Below are 25,146 nucleotides of genomic sequence, written 5' to 3'. Positions count from 1 at the left end.
TGAATTTAATGCGTTGGGTTAGTTCATCTTAACCAATAAATTGCCTATGCAGGTAAAGGGTGCCTGTAGATATAAAACAAACTGCAGCTTTAACTAAAGCTGTGTAATGCCCTTACTATAGATGTGGACAATTTACATACATCGCACAGACTGTCCGAAAAACTCCCAGAGATGGCATCAGCCTGTCCTGCCTTATTGCTAAGCCACTCATAGCTCTTATGGTTTGCCTCCACCATCGCAACAGCAAGCTCTCAAATCCCTACACGCGTGTGGTCCACCATCACAACAGCAAGCTCTCAAATCCCTACACGCGTGTGGTCCACCATCACAACAGCAAGCTCTCAAATCCCTACACGCGTGTGGTCCACCATCTATAGAAGCGTGTATCTGGGAGTTTAATCGACTGGGAGTGTCGTAGCAATACCCTAGCAACAAGGCAGGACGGGATAAGGTCACCTTTGGGAGGTTAATTAGCCCACACCTATAGCAGGGCATTTAATTTAACTTTGGTCAAAGTTGCACAGTTTGTTTTATCTACAGGCACCCCTTACCTGCATATGCAGTTCAAAAAAAAAAAAAAAAAAGTGCGCTAACCCTTTAGATAAAGTAGTTCTAAAAGGTAAAAGGTTTTCTACCTTCTACCTAATAGTGCCCCATCAGTGTCAGTGGGGGGAGGAATAGTGCCCCATCAGTGTCAGTGGGGGGAGGAATAGTGCCCCATCAGTGTCAGTGGGGGGAGGAATAGTGCCCCATCAGTGTCAGTGGGGGGAGGAATAGTGCCCCATCGTTGGTGTCAGTGTGGGGGGGGGAATAGTGCCCCGTCAGTGGGGGAAGGGGATAGTGTCCCAACATTGGTGTCAGTGAGAGGAATAGTGTCCCATCATTGGTGTCAGTGAGAGGAATAGTGCCCCATCATTGGTGTCAGTGAGAGGAATAGTGCCCCATCACTGGTGTCAGTGGGAGGAATAGTGCCCCATCACTGGTGTCAGTGGGAGGAATAGTGCCCCATCACTGGTGTGAGTGGGAGGAATAGTGCCCCATCACTGGTGTGAGTGGGAAGAATCGTGCCCCATCATTGGTGTCAGTGGGAGGAATAGTGACCCATCATTGGTGTCAGTGGGAGGAATAGTGACCCATCATTGGTGTCAGTGGGAGGAATAGTGACCCATCATTGGTGTCAGTGGGAGGAATAGTGACCCATCATTGGTGTCAGTGGGAGGAATAGTGACCCATCATTGGTGTCAGTGGGAGGAATAGTGACCCATCATTGGTGTCAGTGGGAGGAATAGTGACCCATCATTGGTGTCAGTGGGAGGAATAGTGACCCATCATTGGTGTCAGTGGGAGGAATAGTGACCCATCATTGGTGTCAGTGGGAGGAATAGTGACCCATCATTGGTGTCAGTTGGAGGAATAGTGACCCATCATTGGTGTCAGTGGGAGGAATAGTGACCCATCATTGGTGTCAGTGGGGGGAGGAATAGTGCCCCATCAGTGTCAGTGGGGGGAGGAATAGTGCCCCATCGCTGGTGTCAGTGTGGGGGGGGGGATAGTGCCCCGTCAGTGTCAGTGGGGGAAGGGGATAGTGTCCCAACATTAGTGTCAGTGGGAGGAATAGTGTCCCATCATTGGTGTCAGTGGGAAGAATAGTGCCCCATCTTTGGTGTCAGTGGGAGGAATAGTACGTCATTGGTGTCAGTGGGGTGGAATAGTGCCCTTTCATTGGTGTCAGTGGGGGGGGGGAAATAGTGCCCTTTCATTGGTGTCAGTGGGGGGGGAATAGTGCCCTTTCATTGGTGTCAGTGGGGGGGGAATAGTGCCCTTTCATTGGTGTCAGTGGGGGGGGGGGAATAGTGCCCTTTCATTGGTGTCAGTGGGGGGGGGGGAATAGTGTCCCAACATTGGTGTCAGTGGGAATAGTGTCCCAACATTGGTGTCAGTGGGAATAGTGTCCCAACATTGGTGTCAGTGGGAATAGTGTCCCAACATTGGTGTCAGTGGGAATAGTGTCCCAACATTGGTGTCAGTGGGAATAGTGTCCCAACATTGGTGTCAGTGGGAATAGTGTCCCAACATTGGTGTCAGTGGGAATAGTGTCCCAACATTGGTGTCAGTGGGAATAGTGTCCCAACATTGGTGTCAGTGGGAATAGTGTCCCAACATTGGTGTCAGTGGGAATAGGGTCCCAACATTGGTGTCAGTGGGAATAGGGTCCCAACGTTGGTGTCAGTGGGAATAGTGTCCCAACGTTGGTGTCAGTGGGAATAGTGTCCCAACGTTGGTGTCAGTGGGAATAGTGTCCCAACGTTGGTGTCAGTGGGAATAGTGTCCCAACGTTGGTGTCAGTGGGAATAGTGTCCCAACGTTGGTGTCAGTGGGAATAGTGTCCCAACGTTGGTGTCAGTGGGAATAGTGTCCCAACGTTGGTGTCAGTGGGAATAGTGTCCCAACGTTGGTGTCAGTGGGAATAGTGTCCCAACGTTGGTGTCAGTGGGAATAGTGTCCCAACGTTGGTGTCAGTGGGAATAGTGCCCCATCGTTGGTGTCAGTGGGGGGGAGGAATAGTGCCCCATCGTTGGTGTCAGTGGGGGGGAGGAATAGTGCCCCATCGTTGGTGTCAGTGGGGGGGAGGAATAGTGCCCCATCGTTGGTGTCAGTGGGGGGGAGGAATAGTGCCCCATCGTTGGTGTCAGTGGGGGGGAGGAATAGTGCCCCATCGTTGGTGTCAGTGGGGGGGAGGAATAGTGCCCCATCGTTGGTGTCAGTGGGGGGGAGGAATAGTGCCCCATCGTTGGTGTCAGTGGGGGGGAGGAATAGTGCCCCATCGTTGGTGTCAGTGGGGGGGAGGAATAGTGCCCCATCGTTGGTGTCAGTGGGGGGGAGGAATAGTGCCCCATCGTTGGTGTCAGTGGGGGGGAGGAATAGTGCCCCATCGTTGGTGTCAGTGGGGGGGAGGAATAGTGCCCCATCGTTGGTGTCAGTGGGGGGGAGGAATAGTGCCCCATCGTTGGTGTCAGTGGGGGGGAGGAATAGTGCCCCATCGTTGGTGTCAGTGGGGGGGAGGAATAGTGCCCCATCGTTGGTGTCAGTGGGGGGGAGGAATAGTGCCCCATCGTTGGTGTCAGTGGGGGGGAGGAATAGTGCCCCATCGTTGGTGTCAGTGGGGGGGAGGAATAGTGCCCCATCGTTGGTGTCAGTGGGGGGGAGGAATAGTGCCCCATCGTTGGTGTCAGTGGGGGGGAGGAATAGTGCCCCATCGTTGGTGTCAGTGGGGGGGAGGAATAGTGCCCCATCGTTGGTGTCAGTGGGGGGGAGGAATAGTGCCCCATCGTTGGTGTCAGTGGGGGGGAGGAATAGTGCCCCATCGTTGGTGTCAGTGGGGGGGAGGAATAGTGCCCCATCGTTGGTGTCAGTGGGGGGGAGGAATAGTGCCCCATCGTTGGTGTCAGTGGGGGGGAGGAATAGTGCCCCATCGTTGGTGTCAGTGGGGGGGAGGAATAGTGCCCCATCGTTGGTGTCAGTGGGGGGGAGGAATAGTGCCCCATCGTTGGTGTCAGTGGGGGGGAGGAATAGTGCCCCATCGTTGGTGTCAGTGGGGGGGAGGAATAGTGCCCCATCGTTGGTGTCAGTGGGGGGGAGGAATAGTGCCCCATCGTTGGTGTCAGTGGGGGGGAGGAATAGTGCCCCATCGTTGGTGTCAGTGGGGGGGAGGAATAGTGCCCCATCGTTGGTGTCAGTGGGGGGGAGGAATAGTGCCCCATCGTTGGTGTCAGTGGGGGGGAGGAATAGTGCCCCATCGTTGGTGTCAGTGGGGGGGAGGAATAGTGCCCCATCGTTGGTGTCAGTGGGGGGGAGGAATAGTGCCCCATCGTTGGTGTCAGTGGGGGGGAGGAATAGTGCCCCATCGTTGGTGTCAGTGGGGGGGAGGAATAGTGCCCCATCGTTGGTGTCAGTGGGGGGGGAGGAATAGTGCCCCATCGTTGGTGTCAGTGGGGGGGAGGAATAGTGCCCCATCGTTGGTGTCAGTGGGGGGGAGGAATAGTGCCCCATCGTTGGTGTCAGTGGGGGGGAGGAATAGTGCCCCATCGTTGGTGTCAGTGGGGGGGAGGAATAGTGCCCCATCGTTGGTGTCAGTGGGGGGGAGGAATAGTGCCCCATCGTTGGGGTCAGTGGGGGGGAGGAATAGTGCCCCATCGTTGGTGTCAGTGGGGGGGAGGAATAGTGCCCCATCGTTGGTGTCAGTGGGGGGAGGAATAGTGCCACATCGTTGGTGTCAGTGGGGGGAGGAATAGTGCCACATCGTTGGTGTCAGTGGGGGGAATAGTGACCCATCAGTGGTGTCATTGATACTAATGATGGGGCATTATTCCTCCCACTGACACCAATGATGGGGCACTATTCCTCCCCCCAATGACACCAATCATTATTCCTCCCACTGACACCAATGACACTTAACTTGCTGACCCCTGTTCCAGCATGGTGCTGCTGCAGCCAGCATACCTGGTTGCAGCAGCATCATCTGCACGGCACACTTACCTGTCAGCTGTCCGACCTCTCCCTCACTCGATGTTAGCGGGGCCGCTTGGCTCCGCCTCCTCACTGGTGATTGGCCGCCTGTGTGCCTTTCCTGAGCTACAGTTCTGGCGCCCAATCACCGGTGAGGAGGCAGAGCTGAGTGGCAGCGCGAACATCAATTGAGGGAGTGGCCGGAGTGAATTAAGGAGCAGCGCTTCCTGGATTGGATCGTTGTGGGACTGGGACCGGAGCCAGGTAAGATACAGCAGCCCCCCTGCCCGCCCCTGTACTTAGTGTCCCTTCCTTGCGGCAAATACGCCCCTGCCGGCGGGCCGGATAAATGTCCTCGGCGGGCCGCATGTGGCCCGCGGGCTGTAGTTTGAGGAAACTAACCTAAACGCTCACCTGAGCCAGATCTCGATCCAGCACTGTGCAAGTCTGCAGCAGCTCTTCTCCCCTCTCCCTGCTCTCACAGGCTTGGCTGAGAGCAGGGGGAGCCATTGGCTTCTGCTGCTCAGTCAAAACCTGTGAGCAGAGATTGGGGGGACAGGAATAAAGTTGAGCCGAGCTGTGTGTCTAAATAGACGCAAACAGCCTGGCTCGGGATTGAGCATGCACGAGAGACCGCATAGGAAACTGCTTCCTATGGGGGCACTTGGAGGTTAGGAGGAGACAGGAGCACCAGCAAGGGACCTGAGAAGTGGAGGATTGGGGCTGATCTGTGCAAAACCATTGCACAGAGAAGGTAAGTAAGACATTTATTATTTACGTTTATTATTTTAATGAAAAAAAAATTCAAGCTTTACAAATCACTTCAAGACAAATAAAGTGAACCTGAGCTTTGCCCACGCCAACCTCTCACTTCATGTTAGAGTACTGATCATCTGAACACACAATGTTCAGAGATTGGACTGTGCCCACACATCTGACAACTATGTTGAGTTATGAGATGTAGAATTTAGGAATCCATTAGCTGCTAACAACTTAAGAGTTTTCACAATGAATTGACACTTAATGGAACAAGAACATATTGCATATTCAGTGCTGTTCAAACTACTTTTGCATCAGACTTTTCTGAGCTTTTTCCCATTGTTTTCAATAAAAGCATAACTTCAGAAAAACATCTGACGTCTCCCCCATCAGTGAATTGTTTAGGTGATAGAACGATTATTTACCTTCTATCTTCAGAATACACAACAATCTCCTACCAATGATCACCTGCATTCCAGAGAGAACCTCTATCTAGTCAGAATTTCCCATCACCTAGTTTTCTGCAGCATGGTGGTGGAGACTTTCTAGGATCCTAGCATCTCACATTCCCCAGAGCCATAAAACAAACATTCTAATGCTTCTAAGGAATGTTAGACACTCTTTCATTTCCTGGGCCTAGGACTAGTGCAGAGAGCATGGGGAAACCCTGGGAAGTTCCATGGATGGTAGCAGTAACTACCATTAGAGGTAGTTTTAAAGGTATACTTCAGCCAGAACTGTCTTTTTCAGTTTTCAATGGCCACTGGAATTTTAAAGCTGAACTGCAGGCACACACATGTATTTAAATATATTACTTAATTGCCAAATATCATATAAATCCAAATTGTGCGCACCAAATGCCTTTACAAACCAAGATATTAAAAATATAGAAAATAGAAAAGTGATAGCAGAAAAAAGACCAAGTAGTCCAGTGGTTCTCAACCTGTGGGTCGCTACCCCTTTGGGGGGTCGAACAACCCTTTCACAGGGGATGCCTGAGACCATTGGAAAACACATATTTCCGATGAGTAAAGAGCAGCTACTGTGTAGAAAGCAGCTGCTGTGTTGAAAGCAGCTACTCTGTTAAAAGCAGCTACTGTGTTGAAAGCAGCAGTATTGGAGGTAAAACGACACTCAATTATAATTACTGGGTAAATAATTTTATGGTTGGGGGTCACCACAACAGGAGGAACTGTATTAAAGGGTCGTGGCATTAGGAAGGTTGAGAACCACTGAAGTAGTCCATCAAGTCTGCCTCATTTATTTTTAATATATACTGTATTTTGGGCTTTGTTTGATTTTTTTTGGTTTATGTACAGATCTATGTCTGTCCAGAGCATGTCTGAATCTACTTACTGTTGATTGACTCTCTACTTCTGCTGAAAGTCTATTCTAATCATCATCTATTCTTTCGGTAAAATAATAGTTTCCAACGCCTCGTACACACGATAAGAAAATCGTCCGAAAAATTTAGGGCAACCACTGATCTAAGGATTTTCTCTTTGTTGATGAGCAGGATGTTTTAACCGATAACGATATTGTGAACAAAAAAAATCTGGTTGAAAAACAGTGAAAAAGTTTGTCGTTTCGCATACAAACGACCGATTTACTATGCGTTGGTATGACGGTCATACGAAAAAAATCTATCAAGCGCTATCACGCATGAGCGGAAACAGAAGATGACCCGGATGTTTATGTCCAAGGAAGTTTCGTAAACATGAACGAAAAATCCGAAATGTTAAACGTAGATTGGCCTAATGAGATAATGAAACCAGAATTCTGCGTATTATATGTTTATGTATCACTATTTATGTATATAGTTAATGTCATAAACTATATTATACTCATTGCGGTTAATTGTTGTGTATATCGCTCGTTCTGGCCGGAAGGGCATGGCTACAAGGTCACACTCACAACGCATCACTTCCACTTGTACAGAAGACGTCAACACTACGTATTGCCCGATGAACAATTTTTTTAGATTGGTTAATGTGGGCCACGATTTCGACCAACGAACAAACGCCTCTCGGTCATCAGATGACCGATCGGTCAATTTTCTGCTCGTGTATTCCCACCTTTAGGCTAGTTCTTTCCCCCTGCTATTTTGAGGTCATGTCTCCATGTTTTTGATCTTAGCTTCATATTGAAAATACTGCCCTACTGAACTTTATTTATCCCCTTGATGTATTTAAAGGTTTCAATCCTATCCTCTCTTTCAGTTCTTTGCTCCAGGCAAGAGTATCTCAACCAGGGTTCCTCCAGAGCTTGCTAGGGGTTCCTTGAGTAATGACCAATTTTTGTTAGATACACTCACCAGTCATTTTATTAGGTATGCCATGCTAGTGCCAAGAAAATATCCCCCACACTATTACACCACCAGCCTGAACCGTTGATACAAGGTAGGATGGAGACATGCTGTCATGTTTACGCCAAATTCTGACCCTACCATCTAAATATCGCAGCAACCAGGCTGCTCATAACCAGGCTTTTTCGTCCACACATTTGCCACTCACTGGATATTTTCTCTTTTTTGGACCATCCTCTGTAAGCCGGTTGTGCGTGAAAATCCTCAGCAATTTTTTTAAGTACTCAGACCAGCCCATCTGGCACCAACAACCATGCCATGTTCAAAGTCACTTAAATCCCCTCTCTACCCCATTCTAATGCTCGGTTTGAACTTCAGCAAGTCGTCCTCACCACGTCTAGATGCCTAAATGCATTGAGTTTCTGCCATGTGATTGGTTGATTAGCAATTTGTGTTACCAAGCAATTGAACAGGGTACCTAATAAAGTGGTCGGTGAGTGCAAGTTCCCACTGACACCATTGATCTATTTAGCTATCTGTACAGGGGACATTCTTCCCAATGACCACAAGTGTAAGGAGCATTCTTCCTACTGACTATAACACAAATTTATCGTGCGCTGTAGGTATTGTAGTTTTTAGCAGGGGTTCGCTGAAGCCGGAAAGTTATGTAAAGGGTTCCTCTGTCTTCAAAATGTTGAGAAAGTCTGCTCCAGACTGAACTTTCTAAAGTCGCTCTTGATATGTTTTATTCCTCAGACCTTCCAACATTTTTGTTACCTGTCTCTGGACCCATTCTATCTTATCAAAATCTTTTTGTACGTAAGCGCTCCAGAACTGGACACAGTATTCTAAATGAGGTCTCAATAAAAATATATATAGGGGAATCAGGACCTCCTTTCTCCTGCTGGTGACCCCTCTAGTGATGCATCCAGTGGTGTATTTAGGTCATGTGCTGCCTTAGGTAACACAAATAGTGACCGTTGCTGGCACCCCCCTCACTTCCCTACCCCCGTGGTACCGCCCCCCCCCCCTGAAAAAAAGCCGCCTTACAGTAAATATGCTCCTGCTCGCCACCAAGTATAGACCTCCCCCTCCGTACAGACCCCCCCTCCACCAGGTATAATTCCCCCTCAGTACAGACCCCCCCCATTCCCTGAGTACAGACCTCATTCCCCTCTAAGTATAGATCCCCCTCCTCAGTTTAGACCCCCCTCCCACTAAGTACAGACCCTTCTCCATCATTATAGACCCCCCTCTCTCAGTACAGAGAGAGGGTGGGCGCTTTGGGAGGGGAGAGGGCTTGTGCTCTTCTGTGGGATCAGATTTAAATTTCAAAACTAACTTCTAGCATAGCTTCTCTTCCCTCCTAAAGTGCCCCCCCCAGCACATATCCTCTTAACCCCCCACTCATTTTTTATTTTTTTTTTTTTAACTCCCCCCCCTTCTGTCCCCCTCCTCTGCCCAGGAAAAATATAAGGAAATCAGTACAGACCTCAGATTAGCACAGACATGCACAGCGGTGTCTCTCCTCCTCCTCCCGTGTACATATAGACAGTGGAGGAGAGGGAGGCGGCTTCGGTGCGCTCTGCTGGGAGCCAGCTGGGTAAAGAGCTGCGGATCAGTGTAGCTGGTGCAGTGTCAGCTCTGGTGCCTCTGATGATGGACCCTGCTTTGGTCCACCTTCCCATTGCACACACAATGAGCAGAGCTGAGCGCTCCACCCACTACAGGCTGTCTGCAGAAAACTGCAGGAGGGGGCGGAGACAAGACCAGTCACCCTGCAAAAGAAGAGAGAGCAGCAGTAACCGGTCTTTATTACAGGAAGTTCCTGTACATAGGCAAAGTTTATGCACAGATTTGGAACAAATACACAAATCACATCAAGATTCAAGTAGGAATACATGTCTCTTGTATTCAGACAATATTTTCTAAACCCAAAGTGTACATAAAAGTCACAAGCAGGCTTTTTATGTGGTTTAAATAGCAAGAATTTCAAGCAGTAGTTTGTGTCATCTGCCTTCACCCTACATGCAACTTTCACACACACACACACACCTCCTATTTTTTTTTTTTCTACTACACTACATAAAATTTATTTTCACACAAAAGGATGTTTTACATCAGTATGTTGTCTTAATGCACGTGCATTTTATGTGCGTTGCACTATGAAGCCAGTTCATTTTTTAAAAAAATGTTTAAATAATTTTTAAATTGCCCACAAAACATGTAAAATGGTAAATGATATATCTTTTTTATGCATTGCACGGATCGTTCACACCTATGTGCTAAGATGTATTAAATGGCTCGTGCACTGAAGTGCAATAGGGTGCTATTCAAAATGAATGGCACCACAGTAGCACATGTGGCAGTGTGCACTGGCACTGGGCGCAGCTAAAAATTTATAACGTGATATCCCTTAATGATATCCTTCAGTTACGCAGCCGATATATCATATACAGACGTACCTCGGTTTACAAATGCCTTGGTTAACGTAAATTTCGGTTTACGAAAATCCATTGAAAATAATGCCTTGGCTTACAAATTTTTTTCACAATACGAACGGATTAATTGGTTTTCAGTGCATTTACTAATTTTTTTTAATCATGTCCCTGTACAGTACTATGCCTTAAAAGTGCACTTTATAAAGAGTTTTGAACAGAAGACTTTTTTTTTTACTTTTTTCTGACCTCCGGAACGGATTATTTGGTTTTCAATGCATTCCTATGAGAAACTGGGTTTCGGTTTACAAATTTTTCACAATACGAAAAGTCCCGCAGAACGAATTAAATTCGTAAACCGAGGTACGACTGTATTTATCTTTCTAGACAACATGACAGGATGAATACGTTTTGAGTGGAATAATCCTTTAAAGCAGGGTTTCTCAACCTTTTTTGCAGTCAAGGCACCCTTTTAAATGATCCACAATCTTTTAAGCACCCCCATTCTAAAATATAAAAAAAACTAATAGTTTTACTTATTGCACCAACATTCCACACATAGGGCACCCAATGTTAGAGGTGATTTATTCTTCAAAAAGCAATATACGTTTCACACTGGTACTGACTAGTATTCCAATGTTTCTCTTCGCCCTCAGTTTCTGTCTCTTACTCCACTAATGTGACCCCAATGCTGACAGAGAGGGGCAAACAAGGATGATGTGCAGGTGCCCAATGTCCTATCAACTGATAAGGTAATTGGTTGTTAGGACCCTGGTGGTTAGAAGATTTTAATGGTGCACAATAAAACCCCATAGCTTTGAATAACTAAAAGGCAGATTTGAGCCATCCGCTGGCTCGTATACAATTTTAGCTACTTTTTAGGAATTTTGCTAAGGCACCCCGGAAGAAACTTGAAGGCACTCCAGGGTACCTAGGCACCATGGTTGAAAAAGGCTGCTTTAAAGAGACCCTATCATCTGACTATTCAACGAAAATCTTCCCTTAAGATTATATGTGCATTTAACATATGCCAGGCATGGTATGTACCTCTAAAGGCCTCCCTTATGTAGACATCCAAAAGTCCTGAGACTGCTGCTGGGGTGCTATCGTCTTAGATGCAACGACAGCAGCCCCAGTAGACTCAGATTAAAGTGATAATCTATAGTATTTCCCTTTGCTCCTCCCCCAGCAGCTACATAAATGGTTAAGTAAAAAGGCTGAAGAGAGAGGCAGAGGAGCTGGACCAGCACAGAGAGTATTTGGACTTTCCTAGAATAATAGAGGGCTATGATGTGCAAGGAGGGAGGGAGCAGTGCTAGGGAATTTGCTAGTCAACTTTTCTAGCAAGTTCAAAGGACACTTTGCAAGTGGATGAAAAAAAAAAATAATTATGGAAAGGAAAAACAATACTCAATTTTATGTGTTTTTAATTGCACTTTTTTTCTAAGTTGGTGAGGTTTTCTCACCAACTTAAAAGTAGAAATCTGGGCAATTTATTTTCCATTTAAAATAAAGCAATGGAGGGTTATATTATATTACGCATTGACTACTGTAACTCCCTCCTCACTGGCCTACCTCACCGCAGGCTATCCCCACTACAGTCCATCATGAATGCTGCTGCCAGACTCATCCACCTTACTAACCGCTCTGCATCTGCCACCCCCCTCTGCCAATCCCTCCACTGGCTTCCAATTGCCCAATGGATAAAATTCAAAACACTAACACTGATGTATAAAGCCGTTCATAACACTGCCCCAAATTACATCACCAATCTTGTCTCTAAATACCACCCAAACCGTACTCTCCACTCCTCACAATACCTCCAACTCTCTAGCTCCCTTGTCTCTTCCTCCCATGCTCGTCTCCAGGATTTCTCCAGGGCTTCAACCATCCTCTAGAACTCCCTACCCCAAGCCATCAGGCTATTGCCTACTCTGCTCACTCTGAACACCCATGTCTTAAGGGAAGCCTACCCTGACCCCAGCTAATACTGGAATCCTCTACTCCTCCTACCACTCCTTCCCCCACAGCTAATTACCTCTTGTACCACTATCCCCTCCCTCCTAGATTGTAAGCTCCAAGGAGCAGGGCCCTCTAATCCCTCTTGTATTGAACTGTATTGTTACTGTACTGTCTCCCTCCATAATGTAAAGCGCTGAGCAAGCTGTTGGCGCTATATAAGTACTGTATAATAATAATAATATAGCCCGTCAGGTTTTTTTTTTTTTTTCCATCTGTGTCCCATTGCATTGATTTCCCTTAACTGCCTGTCCCATAGCTGAAACAGGAAGAGAGAGGAAATCCCTGCAAATTAAGGGAATCCCTTGGAACCACCAGGTCACCAGAACTAGTGTTCCACTTAAAAGACTTTATTACTTTTCTGTGGACAACCCAAAATTTGGGCTTTTCTTTCACTTTCAATGATAATGGTAAACAGGACAAATAGAGAGGGTGAATCTCCGGGACAAAGACAGCAATGAAAACCTAAAAGGTGTTCTACTCCCTCTCCACTCTATCCAAAACTTGGAAGAAAACATTTTGCCTTTAGTTATACTTCAGGGGTTTGCACAGTTTGGCAAATTTGGTATTTTAGGATAATGAGTTGGACAAGTCATTGCTCATCTTATTTGGTGATAGCTCTAAAAAAACACCTGTTGTGCCCAATGGGAAGATCTCAGATATATTGCTATAGACCAGGGATCTCCAAACTTTTCAGTTTGAGGGTCATGTCATATATAATACATGTAATTCATGGGCCAAAAAAAAAAAAAAAGTCCCCCCTTACATCACGTTTCCCATCAGAGTCCCCCTTAAAGGATAAGTTTACCTTTAAAAATAAATAAATACACATAATATTAGAATTAGCAATAATATAGGGAAAAAAAATGTTCATTTATTATGTTGTTTTTCAGCAAATCACAGGTGCAGTGTCAGACTCCTGCACATCCTGGAAGCTTTCTGTCTGTATCTCTGAATGCGCTTTCAGTTAGGAAGCTGGAAAAAAAATGAACTACAAGCATGCTGATTAGCACACTTGCGGTCCACTGAATACTACAAGTCCATCTTTTAAGACAGAACTTATAGTTTATTCATTCACTCACAAATATATGTAAATGATTGAATGGTGTGACTGCAGGTGGAGCCCCGGAGAACTGTGCTGATTGTAAGGACTCATGTACACTGCAGCTGCTAAACTGACATTCAGGAGCTGTTCAGCGTTTTTTTCAGCAGCCCCTGAACTCTCCCTAAACTTTTCCTATGTGTCCATGTACACAGTCATTTACAGGCAGTTGAGTTTACAGTCGTTTTTTTGAATGCACCAAACTTGCATTTAGGAGTAGATTTTACCAGCATTTCAAATGCCAATCGCTTGTAAACGCGGTTATCCACGTTTATAAGCATTTGCGTTTAGAAGTGCTTTTTAAACTGTTCCATATCCAGATGCTGTCCAGAGCATTTTTTCATCAACAGATATGCATACAAAGCAATTTCCATGTATGCAAATGGACCTAGCAAACCAGTGCTAACACACCAGTTCTAGTTTTCTCGTGAAGGAAAAAATAGTAGAACGTGCTGCATTATTCTCATGATGGGATCCATAGTGAATACAACCAGAAAAGACAGGTAATCTCAACACATACTGTTCTCTCTGCTTCTGCTCTCTCTATTGCTCTCAAAATGTCTGAAATAGTTAATTAGTGCATTCTGGGCTTTTTGAAAGGTCTCCTGAGGTTATCTTTTAAAAACGCTTCTAAACGCATATAAACGCGGTATGTAAACGTGGCTAAACTGACGTTTTTTAATCTACGTTTTCCAGCAGTCAGTTTCCATCATTCAGAAGAGTTTTCCAAATGCCCCGTGTACATGAGCCCTAAATGGGACACCAGCTGCAGGGGAGAGAAATCCCCATCTGCTGTCACAGTGGGGGGGCTGAGGGGGAAACGGTGGATAGTGCTTAGGAATATGTTACACATTGCAGGTCTCTGCTGGCTGTATGTGACAGGGGAACTTGAGTTCTTGTGTAAAGGAAGTTTAAAAAAAATGAAACACTTACTGGCAGAGCAGTAAGGTTTTTCCCTTTACATAATAACCTTCCCTTGCAGGCTCACTATAACCTGTGCTGACCTGTTTACATTTTGCACACCGTGTCACAAGGCTGTCAGTGTTGGCTTGTACAAGTTCCTCGTGAACAGGTACATTCCCCTAACTAGGCTGGTTACTGATCTGCAGGCAGTACAGCCAGCCAGTGAGATCAGCTAATAGGATTTCCTCTGTTTCATTCTGCCTGATGCAGAAGCTAGAAGTACAGAGAAGCATCAACCTTAATAAACTGATGGAAAGCAGAGATGTGCTCAGGCGTCCTCCAAACTCATCTCTAGCTGAACTCCGAACTTGAGCTTATTTTTCAATGTAGCCTCCCTAGCGGTCTGAATATGTCCATATTTCTGTGCTCAAAGCGGTACATTTTATGCATGGAAATATGTCGTTTTTTTTATTGTAGGCCTGTCATTTTTCTCACTGAAATCTGTCTGAACAAGAGTCTAGTAAACATTCCGGGTATGTTAAAATTTGAAACACAAAATCATAAATTAGAATTTAATAATCATAAAAAAAAAATATAATAATAATAAATTTAATTTAATATAATCAAACCAAAAACACTGACATTTGAAATAAAGCGCCAAGTTCGCACATCACTGAGCAAAGTCGCAAAATCGTTTTCAGTGTCTGATGACGAATTTCCCTATGAATCATTATCACTCAATTCTGCAAGTGGTTCTGATTTACTATATAGAAAAAAGGGTGCAGCACTAATAATGCCAGTAGAGCTATATCAACATGAATTGAAAAAAGTATGCAACTAATAATCTTATTAGATCATAATTAAAGGTTCAGTTTATTGCCCCAAAACCACACAAGGAGTGTGATATACAAATTCTGTCGTATCTCCTTTTCAAACCACGATAAATGATCCATAGGTGAACAGGAAATAAGTGAAATACGCGCTCACCAGAAGTGCGTTTAAGGTACACGTGAAAGCAAATTCCTCTCTCATCAGGTACATCTGGGTCCTTGGATCTCAGGTCAGGCTGCGCTCTCGCTAAACATCCATCATGGCCAAATTCCCTGGTTATGCACCTTTGGGGTCCCTCCTTAAGTTTGGTACTGAAAGGGTGGCGCTCTTAAAAAGCCCAATAAAGGACATCACATAGCGTGATACTGCATAAAAGACTTTATTTTCAAGTAAAAGTCAAAAATAAAAAACAAAAGTACTGACCGCAATAATATGTGCTGGCCACCAACGGTGGCTTAAATCTCCAGATGCTGTAGCCCCCCTTGACGCGTTTTGTGCTATGCACGTTCTCAAAAGGGTCCAGGGCTTGGTGGCCAGCACATATTATTGCGGTCAGTACTTTTGTTTTTTATTTTTGACTTTTACTTGAAAATAAAGTCTTTTATGCAGTATCACGCTATGTGATGTCCTTTATTGGGCTCTTTATGAGCGCCACCCTTTCAGTACCAAACTTAAGGAGGGACCCCAAAGGTGCATAAGTGTCTGAGGAACCAGGGAATTTGGCCATGATGGATGTTTAGCGAGAGCGCAGCCTGACCTGAGATCCAAGGACCCAGATGTACCTGATGAGAGAGGAATTTGCTTTCACGCGTACCTTAAACGCACTTCTGGTAAGTGCGTATTTCACTTATTTCCTGTTCACCTATGGATCATTTATCGTGGTTTGAAAAGGAGATACGACAGAATTTGTATATCACACTCCTTGTGTGGTTTTGGGACAATAAACTGAACCTTTAATTATGATCTAATAAGATTATTAGTTGCACACTTTTTTCAATTCATGTTGTTATAGCTCTACATGCATTAGCGCTGCACCCTTTTTTCTATATATATTGTCTTGGAAGGTTATGTTGGTTACCTTTTTGGTGTTCTAGCAGCTTGCATCGAATTTTCACTACAGTGGGCGCTTGCTATACAATCTATATTTGGTTCTGATTTACTATCGCTGTTCTCTAGCTGGTCTAAAATCACTTTTTACCTAAAGGGACACTTTTTGGACGCTTCTCAGTTTCCAGGCAGAAAGAACAGTAAAAATGCAGACAGGGCACAGGACAAAGCACTAGGGACAAAATGTATGTGAAATGGTTTGATACAGTAATGTTTTACTATGTGATTTTAGTGAATGTCACTTCTACAATTTTCAAATTTCCTGCCAGTTCCGTCCCCGTACATCCTGACGTCACAGGGAATGGAACCCGGAAGACAAATGCCGGCATCGGCCGGAGGACATTGCCGTGGACTCTGCAGGGAGGATATTACAGGAGCGCAGGACAAGGTAAGTGAAGAAGAGATCCCGGAGCAGCGCTGCAGGGTATTCCCGAGTGTAGCTCGAGGTTACCGCTTGTGGTGCTGAAACTTTACCCCGAGCTACACTCGGGAATACCTCCAGGGAGGTTAAAAAAAAAAAAAAAAAAACCCTGCATGCTGGGTCAGTCCCATGTCACACTGGAGTAAATAAGAGCCATAATTTGTGTAGATGAGTTCAGACGATGCCTAAGCTCATCTCTAATGGAAAGCATTGACAGCTTGTATATGTAGTAAGATACTGAATATCTTTCTATTGTTGTGGTCCAATTTGTCATTGCAGTCTGGTATATCTGCCAATAGGGTGTCTCCACCACCATGCAGGGTCTTCCTGGAGCCACCTTGATTGTGCAATCCCAGCCACAGAACTATGAAGGTTTGGAAGAAGGAACACAATTTATGCACAATAAAACCTTGGTGCAAGGACGTAGGCAGACCTTAGATGCCAGTAGAGGGAAGCATGAACATTATGGGCTGAGTGAGAGCAATAATAGGATATTTAATGCTGATGCAGGAAGTCAACTGACACTACTAGGCAGGCAAGCATGCCAGAGGGCACCTGGGCGCCATATTGTTGCAGCCTAAAATGTGAGTAGCCATATGCCCTTAGTCTATCACATTGTTTGTTGACGCCGATTAAAACCTTATATAAAAAGTTACTTTAGAAGATGCGATATTATAAATCATACGTGTGAGTGGAATACTGGATATTGTTTTATTAATAAATGTTTTGTAACGATAAAGCACTATGTTTTGGGCATCTCTTTTCAGTGCATATTTGATGGAGGAAGAGAGCTAGGAGAATGGAAGAGATTCATGCTCATCGGACACAAGACATTAATCCATATAGGGGGCACATGCCATGTATGACCTCACTTAGCGGTTTGGTCATATACATCAGGTGAGCACATCTGGTGGAGATGTACACGTTTATCAGTTTGCAGTGTATAGATGCACGAGGTGTTTCAAGAAGCAGTTTGCATTTCAAGCATCTGTGAACATATACAACCATACAGAATATCAACACATGGACACTCAGGGGCGGACTGACAACTCATGGGGCCCCCGGGCAATAGGGGATCATGGGGCCCCTGTGTCCTTGCCCAAACTCAAAAAAGCCTATGAAAAAGGTACTAGGGGCATCTCATGGGGCCCCCTACTGACCCAGGGCCCTCAATAGGGGATCATGGGACACCTGTGTCCTTGCCCAAACTCAAAAAAGCCTATAAAAAAGGTACCAGGGGCATCTCATGGAGCCCCCTACTGACCCCAGGCTCTCGGGCAGTGCCCGAGTTTCCAAATGGTCAGTCCGCCCCTGTGGACACTTATTAAGAAACGTTTGTGTTGGTTGTTTTGGTTCAAATCACAGGTGAAGTGCAGCACTTGACTGATATTTACGTTTGCACATATGTGCTATACATAATGTACCAAGGAATATTTTCATGAAAAAAAACAAAAAAAAAAACTTTGAAGCATCTTTGAAGATACTTCAGGGCTCCATGCACACTAGCAATTTTTTAAGCTCAAAAAACACTGGTAATAGCATTTTTTAGTAGCGTTGTAGTAGCGCTTAGAAATGTTTAGGAGCACCAGCATTTTATTAGCGTTCTTACAGTACATGTAGAAAAAAAACAAACTACAAAGAAAGGCTATTAGGAGCGTTTTAGTAGCGTTTAGGAGCATTTAGCATTTTCTGCTAGAAAAACACTCCAAAAAAACTCTAGAAAACTTTTTTTTTCCCTCCTAGACGCTAAAGCTCAAAAACGCTAAGCACCTAAAATACTGTCCATGGACACATGGGAAAAAACTATTTAGTTTCTAGGAGCAGAAAAAAATGCTAATACCAGCTTCTAGGAGCTTACAAAAATGCTTGTGTGCATTCTAAAGCTGAACTCCAGGCTATAACTAAAGATAAGGCAGCTGCTTTCACTGCCAAAAGGGTTTATATGCCTGTCCATGCAGACCTGAGATATACACAGCACAGTCCTGTCTGGCAGGGGAGATGACCTGATCTATCTCTGCTGCAGTTATACTTTTACTTATAGGACTCCTCTGCACTCCCACTTTATGACTGAACAGTAAATGGAGAAGTAACAACAAGAGCCCCTCTGTGTGCCATCTCTCTGCTCTCTTCTCATCATGCTCCTTGCTTGTTCTAAAACACAGCTGAACAGTCCCTTGTGCTGCTTCTCCTCGCCTGTCTTTGAGCTCCGTTGTACAGGGACCGCAGGATGCCGATACCAAATATCAAAATTCAGGTACACCGATTGTATATAAAAAATACATTTTTCTAATGTATTGATGATTGCATTCCCTGCTGCTGATGCGATTGCAAACATGGCAGCCTCGGCATCCCTCCAGCGGAGCATTTGCCTGGCTTGTCAATGTAGGCTGCTATGTTTGCATGGCATCCCCAGCATTCCTACAGACAGGCTTGTCTGCATCAGCCACCATGGCTGCTGTGCTTGCATGGCACCTAATGCATCCCTGCAGACGGGCCCCGGGCTGCATGCTAAACTCACTGGGGACACATACAGCCCATAGATTGAACTCCTGTGGTATAAAATGTGCTAAGCAAAATTCTTCCTTAAATATCAGGCAGTCAATTTTGCAGCATTAAAAAAAAAAAAAATGTACGGACCCAAGCACTACTGGGTAACAAAAAACAAGCATTTGTTAAAGCTTGACTCCAAGCAAACAGCTAAATACATGGTTGAAATACATATAAGGGATCTGTTTTACCTGCCAAAGGAGGGCATCTCTGCCCATCCAGTCCTGAAATTTACCCAGCTCTGCCATACAACCCATCCCGTACTGACAGGGCAGATGCCCCGATTTTTCTGTGCTGCTAAGTTACACTTTCAGGTCTTGTCTCTGCCACAATAAAGAGAGGGTCAGCAGACGGTTGAGCTCTCTTCTCCTATAAGCATGTTCATTGTTAGCATATAGATACTTCTGAATGGCTCCCAGTGCTGATTCTCCCTCTCCTTGTCTGAGCTCTGCTGTTCAGAGATTGATGTCAAAGGCTGACATCAAGATTTTTACACTGCTAACATTAAAAGTACATTTATTGAATATATTAATAAGTACAGAGCTGCAATGATTTGTCTTTTACATCTGATGGAGTTCAGCTTTGGTAAGAATACCCAATTGGTTATAGCCCTTTCAAAATCCCATATTTTACTCCTCTGTACTACAATGGTACTGTAACAAAGGAATTCGTTCAGACAGATGACCTTTGTCTTTGTAAAGTGCCTTTATTTGGTCCAGACAGACAACAGAATATCGAAAAAGTGAGCTCCTTACCTTCATATGTCTCAAATATCTGCACTGAATCTCCCACCTGTAAGGCTAGTTCTTCTTCATTTTTTGCTTGAAAGTTGTAGATGGCTGTAGAAGAAAGTACAGAAATGATTAGTATCCCATAGAGAACCAAAGCAGACAACACATCAGTCTCATTACACAATCTCATAGATCTACCAAGAACTATGTAGTGTGAGATCCCTGCCAAATGGATACAAGCTGAATGGAGGATGTTTTAGGGCTCATTCACACCAGCAGGCATCCATTACAGTGTTCATATGAGCATTGTGATGCATTGTTAAAGTGCATCAGAATGTTTACTTCTTTTTTTAAACATCAATAAAATGAATGTGTTTGTTCATCTTTTCTATTAAAAAAAAAAAAAAAAGGAAAGGTGAGAAAACATCTTTCAGATCTTCTCTACATGTTCTTCATAGTGCACAGAAACGCAAGTTGTCGTTGAAGGCGCATCTAAAGTCATGAAAACAAATGGGATATATTGCAGCCTATCACTCATAAGATTTTGTGGCTGCATTTGTTTTCTTTTTTCAGACCAAACACATTTTCTGCAGGTACAGAAAAATGACTGTTGATCCTGCTAAGAATCCAGTGTCCTAAATTTCTGTGTACCGAACTGAAATCCCAAACATTAGCAGATTTCCCATCTATCTTCTGTAAATTGCAAAGTAATTCCCCATATGTAAAGGGCATGAAGAGTGATAAGGTACTCAGTAGTGATGTAGGGGCCAGAGGAAGGAATCGACAGAACAGACCAGGGACCAGTCAATTGCCACACCCAAAAGTGAGTCAGATGCTGAAGATACTTCAGTTAGTGGGGTTTGGCGAGAAAACGCAGAATGGCAGGAGTAAGTATTATTCCATTTCTTTGCAGAGATACCTTTGATACAGGTATTATAAAAAGTGACAGTCACTGTAAACACATTAAGCCTTTTTTTTTGCTTTTAGTTTTGGATAGTGTAAGGGAATGATTAGAACCCTTCTCAGCTCTTTATACCCACAGAAATACAGAGAGGAACACCAACCAAAAGTCAGATAAAGGAGTCCAAGATCAATGTATATGTTGATAAAAACAGCCAACATGTTTCTGGGCAATACTACTCCCCCCTTCATCAGGACTTAACACATGGCTCCATTTCTGCTCATCAACTCTCAAGTTGTTCCTCCGTGGGAAGAGTTCCACACCAGTTCTAATATAGATCTGAGAAGTCACAGTTTTCTCCATCCAAGTTTTCTCCCGTGTCAAGCCCTGCTGAAAGGGGAGTGGTGTTTTCCCCCAAAATGCATTGGTGTTTTTATATGACTTTTTAGCAAATAAAATGATTTTGGACTCTTACCTGATTTTGGTCTGGCACTCCTTTCCACATTTCTACAGTTTGAGCTACTGCTGGGTGCCAATCGAGAGAAGTCTTGCTGTGTAGGAGCTGCCTTGCCAGAGATATTGAGCTTGTTTTAAGTTTTCCTTTATCTAACTGCATGTGCAAATCTAAAACTTCCCAGTGCCTCTTTTAGCATGTTGTGGAGCAGTTTTTTTATGGCTTTTTTCTCATTGGGTACATTTTTTTCCACTTTACATTCCTTCCCAAAGACCCAACAGGAAATTGCCTCTTAAACAGGTGTCACTAGAACATATGTCCCCATTGGAGGACTTGCACTTTATTTCTGTCCTGGGGACAACTGTAAAATAATGGATTTTCCATCACTTTCTGTTTTGAAAACAATGGTCACTAAGACAAATAGAGAGGATGAATTCCACCAGCTAAGACAAAGACAACAATAAAAGCCAAACAGGGCTTTTTTTTTTTTTTTTTTTTTTTACAATTCTCATCTCAAACCAGTCCAACTGGCCTGCTGGTTCCTCACCTCTTTAGTTCGAATATGGTGATGGCTGGGTTCTGTTTAAGATTCAGGCACCAATGAGGTGCTCAGGCAGTGCCAGAGTGAGCAGAGAATCATCATGGAAGTCAGACTTGGTAGCTACGGGCATGGTGGTGGTGGCCATGTTTGAGCTGGCGTTCGTTCGCTACATGTCGTAGCCGCATAACACATGAATGAAATTTGCTCCATGAACCACCCAATAGACATACCATAGGGAGCATTTATATTTTCCATTTGCCTCTACAGGAGAGGGTGGAAAAGTCACTGAGATTGGTGACATCAGAAGCAACCAAACTACTGTCATTTTAATGTAGCACCACCACTAAAGCCTATAGAAATTGCTACCCAGATTAAGAATGAGACTTGGTGCTTGACATATCAAGAATACCGGCAGCAGAGCAATAATATAGAGCAACGGTCTCCAAACTGTGGCCCTTTGCTTGACTTTATTCCACCCTTGGGTCACCATTTCTCTCACTAATACAAGGCACTTTGCCTCCCACTGACACCAACAGTGGGGCACAATTTCTGCCACTGACACCAACAATGAGGCACTATTCTTCCCACTGGTACTGGCATTGGGACACCATTCCTTCCAATGACACCAACAAAAGGGCACCATTTCTCCCCCAATACCAGCAATAAGATACCATGACTCCTACTAATACCAATGATGGGGCATTGTTTACTTCCATTGATGCAATGACATTTTTCTATTCCCACTGGCCACAGCCCAGTCCCCTCAAAGTTTAGAGACCCCTTATGTAGAAGATAAGGCACTCTGATTATATGTTAAGATTTCAGATGAAATAAATATACCTATACTGATAATTTCCCAATAAGAAACGAAGAAATTCATCAAACAAAAGCAGATTATAAATAATGCTCTTCCCAGCCACAAAGTGTTGTGGCTGTTTACTGAAATGGTCATTTTTCTATTTCCTTCTTATATATTATAAGTATTATATGTATATTACGATGTGCTAGAGTAGAGAGAAGTGAAACGACATTTACTTCCACTTTCAATGCTCATTTCAGACTCTTTGACCCAGAACAAATATGGAGAAAATAATCAGGACTCCCGGTACTTGTTCAAGGTCATTGCTTCAAAAATACTGACACCATCGGCATCCCATGACAGCCTGGCAACTAGTAATCTTAGAAGGGGAAAACAACCATGGCAGCCTTTATATTCTCTTACTACAGGTTTCCTTTAATATGTAACCCAAAATCCAATCCCCAAATGTAACTCTAACCTAAACCCAATAACACTAACCTACCCCAACCCCTAAATTAAACCCTAACAATAAGTACCCCTTCTGCAGTATATTGACCTTATTCTGTGGTTGAAACAGGGACCCTGAAAGATCATGTAGTCTTCAATAAACAGACAGTGCTAACCACACACATATTACAATCGAATTGTAACATCTGTGTCATTTCCTTTAGATCAGTGGTTCTTAACCTGAGTTCGATCGAACCCCAGGGGTTCGGTGAGTCAGTCTCGGGGGTTCGGCGGAGGTGACCCACACCCGACTCATATGATTTGTGATGACATGCCCCGCTTGTCCATCATTGGCTGCAGGTGGTCACGCAACATCGCTTAGCCCAGTGATCGGCAAGCCGCGGCTCTTGTGTGCCGGGCGCCCGCTCCCCTCCCTCCTTTTGGGCGGCAGGGACTCAAATGCAATGATTGGCCAGTCTCGCTGCCACTCACATCCTGATAGCCAGTGATTGGCTGTCAGGATGTGTGTAGGCGGGGCAGCGTGACGAACGTGAGAGGAGCTAGGCTCCTCTCACAGTCCGCCCTGAAGACCGGAACGGCGCGGGAATACAGCGAGAGGAACGCGCGGAGCAAAGGTAAGTGAATTGACACAGGGGGGACTTGGGGACTTAATATGGGGGATGAATTAATATGGGGAATGAATTACTATATGGGGGATGAATTACTATATGGGGGATGAATTACTATATGGGGGATGAATTACTATATGGGGGATGAATTACTATATGGGGGATGAATTACTATATGGGGGATGAATTACTATATGGGGGATGTATTACTATGGGGGATGAATTACTATATGGGGGATGAATTACTATATGGGGGATGTATTACTATATGGGGGATGTATTACTATATGGGGGATGTATTACTATATGGGGGATGAATTACTATATGGGGGATGTATTACTATATGGGGGATGTATTACTATATGGGGGATGAATTACTATGGGGGATGAATTACTATATGGGGAAGGAATTACTATATGGGGAAGGAATTACTATAGGGGGGATGAATTACTATATGGGGGATGAATTACTATATGGGGGGATGAATTACTATGGGGATGAATTACTATATGGGGGATGAATTACTATATGGGGGATGAATTACTATATGGGGGATGAATTACTATATGGGGGATGAATTACTATGGGGGATGAATTACTATGGGGGATGAATTACTATATGGGGGATGAATTACTATATGGGGGATGAATTACTATATGGGGGATGAATTACTATGGGGGATGAATTTTCATACCGTTTGTTACAACATATCTTTGCGAGCAATCCTTTGAGGATGCTGGACATAAAGACGAAGAAAAGGAACAGATTTTGTTGCGAAAATGACATGAGAGTGGCACTTGCCAAGGTAATGCCGCGCATTTCTGAACTGGCCTCTGAAAGACAACAGCAGAAGTCACACTGATTTGCGGTAAATATTCATTATTTTGTTTTTGTGTGAAAATCATGTTTTAATGGTTTTGTTCTTTGTTCTTAATGGTTTTGTTCATTTTGTGCACCTATGTATAAATATATACCTATGTATTGAATTTTAAAAATCATATTTTATTTTTCCAATTAAGAAGGGTTCGGTGAATGCGCATATGAAACTGGTGGGGTTCAGTACCTCCAAAAAGGTTAAGAACCACTGCTTTAGATTGACCAACACTAGTGTGGTTCTATCTAAACAATACATTCAAGTATGCCTGGACACCATGCAGTTGATGGTAAAATCTAAAGGAGATTGTACAATCAGATTGTAGTACATGTGGCCGGCTAAATTCTCTCAAGCTTAAATCCTCATTTTCCGCGTGTCAAATGTAGACTTACTGTAGGTGATATAATTTAAATGAGTATGGCTAAATAGTGTAAATGTATACTGTTCCAGAATAATCTGCATTTAAAAGTAATTGGTCAGGCGAATGCAACATGTTGCATAAACAATTATTGAGATCTAGCGAATATTAAGGCCTCATGCACAATGCCATACTTCTAAACACACTTCTCCTGGCAGGAGAAAGTGGCATAAAAAAAAATAAAAAAAAAAGACACCCAAAGTCATTCAGCCACATCAAGTGTTTTGGCATTCGTTTATTTCATTGGCCAGAAAATAATTTATGCCTAAATGTGCTAGCGCGTTTAGATGCATTAAGCAGTTTTTTTTGCACCTCTCCTGAACGCGCTGACTCTGTATTTTTTTTTTCTGCCTCTAAACTACCTGGCCTCTTAATGCCTGTAAACAAAAAATGTGTACATGGACACTTTGG

At 44.2% G+C, this 25,146-nt stretch overlaps 1 protein-coding gene across 1 annotated transcript in view; it reads right to left on the bottom strand.

The window, feature by feature from the left end:
* DOCK5 (dedicator of cytokinesis 5) overlaps positions 1–25,146 on the bottom strand; it is a 188,526-nt gene that overhangs the window by 143,203 nt on the left and 20,177 nt on the right. Inside the window, exon 2 of the mRNA XM_089692497.1 lies at positions 19,694–19,777. Coding sequence (XP_089548623.1) covers positions 19,694–19,777 — 84 coding nt within the window. The remainder of the gene's footprint in view (positions 1–19,693; positions 19,778–25,146) is intronic.

The sequence above is a fragment of the Staurois parvus genome, unplaced genomic scaffold (genome assembly GCF_062004578.1).
Source record: "Staurois parvus isolate SC_StPar_1 unplaced genomic scaffold, SC_StPar_1.0 ptg000586l, whole genome shotgun sequence".
Lineage (NCBI taxonomy): Eukaryota > Metazoa > Chordata > Amphibia > Anura > Ranidae > Staurois > Staurois parvus.
The sequence above is the reverse complement of the archived record's forward strand: the minus strand, read 5'-3'. Positions and strand labels throughout refer to the sequence as shown.